Here is a 4,193-nt window from a genome sequence, read left to right as displayed (position 1 = left end):
CACTCAGACAGCCTATAGAGGTGAGGAATCGCAGTGTTTTTAATACTTCAAGTGGTATTTCGAACAGACACAGGCTCAAGAACAGGTAGCTCTGGCATAAAGAAACAAAAAACTAAATACCTACGGAGCATAATCAGACAACTAGGCACAGCTGTTACCATCAAGAAGACAACGGTGGAATCAATTAACCAGTAAATTGGAAAAAATGGGAGAATCTGTGGCAGCTCATGTTGATTAGTGAGGAAACACTGGAGAAACGTCTGTTGTCTAAAGAGAAAGATCAAATTTAGAAAAAGCAATAATACATAACATGCAAAAGGAAAAATAACAGAAATAAAATRTATAATAGAATAGATGAATTATATTCACATAACAATACTTTTATTATGTAGATATTAACAACTTACATACCAATAAAATATTATTACACAAATAGATTCTTTAAAAGTTGCAAAAACTAAAATAAATAAATTAAATACAGATGAATAAACTGATATGGCCCCATTCTACTGATAATAAACATCGGCAAACAAGAAAATGATCAGCTCAGACACCCCAGGATGGTGACATCCCTGTCCAGAGGTTTCAGCTTGTTGGTGTTACTACGTTGCGATGATGCCCTCTTCGCGGTGAAATGGATCTAGTAGGGGCGGCAGAAACSGAGGRGATGAACTCTTCATCAGAKTCCAWAMAGGMWAASTCCAGCTCRATRTCCTTAAYGAGACRAGGCTCATCGAMACTATCAGGTAAAATGKAAAACATRGTCAATAAAGTTCAAGACAAAATGYGACTAAAGCACCTCTTGTCTTATCACTYAGTGTAAATGACTTGTAACAATCTACATTCAAGATTTCTTTTCACCAGAATTTGTCCTARTATTTTATTAAACCTTTCAAAGAAAAAATCTCAAAACTGAAGACATTCTGATACATTTAGACCAGGGATGCCCAATGTCTGTCCTGAAGGACCAACTTTGGGCACCCCTTGTTTAGACCATTGTTATGTGGGTTTATGAGTGAATAATACAGAGACGGCTGATATAGGTCAGAAAGGGATTTACACAATGTTGACAACAGTATTCTTTCATCTGCCTTCACACACACATGAGATCTAGAGGGGTGTCTATTCTCAACCCACAAGGTTAGATATGATATGAGAAAACCAGTTAAGTTCTTCAATGCAAAATGCAATAATACATGTTATGGACACTGGTTTGTGTACTGGTGCTCAATCATGTGCTAACAGGAAGAAGCCATTTTCCAACTGTTCCCACAGGGTTGGGATCTTGAAATGGTAAAAAGAAATGCGGTGATTCACTGCCAGGACCACCAGTCTGACATCACGCTCATGTACAGGGAGTGAAGTGGTACAGAAACCAGCTGGGGCTGAGCAGGGCTGGAGCAGAAGAGAACTGCTGATAGGTTTCACAGAGAGCAAAAACCAGTTCATCTCCTGCCATCAGTGCWCTCAGGATCCCCCTCTGTTTACCAAGAGTCCTGTCACAGCAGAGCAAAGTGCGACCTGCCCATTGCGTACTAACAATGCATCATCCTGGGTGAAACTAGGTTTTAGAAATGATCAGAATGAAACACAACCAAACACAGCGATGAGTTTCATTTTCAAATGATCCATTTTATGCATCAGAGATCTGGCTTTGGAGAAGCCAGATCTCTGGCTTCTCCAAAGCCAGGCTTGAAAAAAGTGACTTGTGTGAAGGTGAGATTCACAGGGACAGGAAGGACTGTGAGGATGTTTAACAATGCAGTGAAAAGAGTTTTTTTTTTGAGAGTGACCTATTTGTTCAGTCTCAGTGGTGGATTTCATGCACCTGCAGCTGTGGAAGCCACTGGGACACCTGAATTCAATGATTTTGATCATGGAGCGAATACTTTTGGCAACATTGTGTCTTTGCAAATTAACACATCATTATAATGATTTCATTTACCTTGGTATTTTGTCCAGTTTTAGGTTGTCATGCCACACATGGTTGGTGATAGCAACACCAAAGACATTTACTAGCACATTCACCGACGTGATGAAATGGTCTCTGAAGGGCACAGAAGAGAACGAACATGCTGTCAGACTCAACTATGTTTTTCTTGAAGGTTTTCTCTGCCTCAGTCTACAACAACCAGATGCACCAGGTCTTCTACAGTTCAGACTGTACAGTTCAGACTGATGTTGAAATCATTCTCCAAGTGTAGTTTTATTAATCATTACTATACAAGCTCTCCTCAGGCTTTCCCCACTGGTATGGTGATCCTAGACATTAGTTTATTATGCAAGTTAAAAATAATGCCCTTGTTAAGAATAATTTCAAGCTGTCTGATAGCAGAGCAGCATAACTCCATCCAGAGTGACTCCGCAGTTTGATGGTGAAAGTACTCTTTAAACCAGGGGTGCCCAAAGTCGGTAATCAAGGGCCGGCATCCTGCATGTTTTAGTTCTCTCCCTAGTGGTAGTAACAACCTCCTCAGCAAGTCACTATTCTCCTTAGGCCTTCTAACGAGCCATCATTTGATGCAGGTGTGCTAAACCAGGGAGAGAACTAAAACATGCAGGATGCCGGCCCTCGAGGACCGACTTTGGACACCCCTGCTAAACACAAGTAGCAGGCTTTGAGAATCAAGTTGAACCTACAGAATCCACTCCACCCCAACCAGCATGGCAGCATCCTCTGCAGGCAGTCCCACAGCTGTCAGAATCAGGATAGTGGTCACAGCTCCTGTTTGTGGGATCCCTGCACTTCCAAAGGTGACAATGGCACTAGTCAAGCTGCAAACCAAGCACACTCAATTAGCATCCCTGTCCCAGCAACAGAAATGCTGCAGTCTGCAACTTTATCAATCCTTTCCTAATGTCCATTTGGTTCAGTTCAAAATTTACAGTGAAATTATATATAAATATCCTGAAACACCTCCGGATTAATGTTTTAGAATCAATTGAGTGCCTAGTCTTTGACATGCTGCCTGAACCTTGGTTCACTGCTTCTTCCTCTGGCTCTAACTGTCATGATGTGTGGCTGGGGGTGCGGTGAGGATGTACCTCAAGGACCTAGGTTGTAGAAGGTAAGTGAAGATTTACTGATAATTCAGCTCACATACAGTCCAGAAAGCTGGCAGCATGGCAGAGCGGGAAGCGAGAGCTCAGCAGCGGTAGCAACGGTACAGCTGGAACGAGAGCTTGCGTCGACACAGGACTAAGTTCTATGACGACTAATTAAACTGAACTAAACAACGACAGTGAAAGACAAGTCACAAGTGGTGGAGAAAGTACTCAAAAAATTTACTTAAGTAAAAGTACAAATACACAGTCAAAAATGTACTCAAGTAAAAGTAAAAGTACCACATTAACATTTTACTCAAGTAAAAGTAAAAAAGTACTGGCTTTTAAAAATACTTAAGTATTAAAAGTAAAAGTACTTGCTGAATATACATAACCTAATCGCTAATAGGTTAGCGATTAGTGTGCCGATCGTATTTAATTTTAATACATCAGAAATGTGCCATTGTAATAAACAAAGCCACATGTTCTTATTGTGTTTATTCTCTGTAACAGTTTAGACTTAGATATGCGATTCTATGAATCATAATTTCAGGGATGGAAACATCTCGTCTCCTGTCCTTACATAGCATGAACTTTATTAGTGACATTTATTTAGAAAGAAATCCAACTGAAAGGGGAGGGAAAGAAGGTGCGGGGTGGAGGACATGCAACCAAGGAGCCATGTAGCAGAGTTGTAGTCAAGACCACCGAACCCGAGACCAAGACCAGCCCCCTGCGCTAAATGACACAAAAAAATTAAGTTTACCAATCAAAATTGGTTCTCAGATTGATCTGAAAGATCCACATTCCCATAAGAACACCTAGATATTAAATACTTAGAGCTGACCAGAATCATTTAAAACTCATTTCATTCCGTTTTGCTTTCATCGCTGTGCTACAATCCGCAGAGGTCTCCTGCCATCCCTATAAAAATAACGCCCTGGGCGGTTGCCCATATTGCTCATGTCAGAAACCTCAACTGCCTGTACCATTAAACCATGAAACATAGCAATTAACGGTAAACAACGTTCAACTATGAACACTGTCCAATGGCGCAACAAGCAAGAAGTAACCAAGCAGATGGAGCACCGTAACTGTTCTCATCGTCCCTCCTGCTGCAACGTTTGCCACCATGACAGGAGACGAAA

General features: G+C 41.0%; 1 protein-coding gene across 1 annotated transcript in view; it reads right to left on the bottom strand.

The window, feature by feature from the left end:
- Positions 1 to 15: 15 nt before the first annotated feature.
- LOC103467156 (excitatory amino acid transporter 3-like) overlaps positions 16 to 4,193 on the bottom strand; it is a gene marked incomplete at its 5' end in the record, with an annotated part of 13,009 nt that continues 8,831 nt past the window's right edge. Inside the window, 4 exons of the mRNA XM_017305643.1 lie at positions 16 to 267; positions 555 to 739; positions 1,946 to 2,047; positions 2,641 to 2,775. Of these exons, the coding sequence (XP_017161132.1) occupies positions 586 to 739; positions 1,946 to 2,047; positions 2,641 to 2,775 (391 nt within the window). The remainder of the gene's footprint in view (positions 268 to 554; positions 740 to 1,945; positions 2,048 to 2,640; positions 2,776 to 4,193) is intronic.

Source organism: Poecilia reticulata, linkage group LG7 (assembly GCF_000633615.1).
Source record: "Poecilia reticulata strain Guanapo linkage group LG7, Guppy_female_1.0+MT, whole genome shotgun sequence".
In the NCBI taxonomy this organism is placed as follows: Eukaryota; Metazoa; Chordata; class Actinopteri; order Cyprinodontiformes; family Poeciliidae; genus Poecilia; species Poecilia reticulata.
Note: the sequence above shows the minus strand (reverse complement) of the source record. Positions and strands in the feature narration are given on the sequence as shown.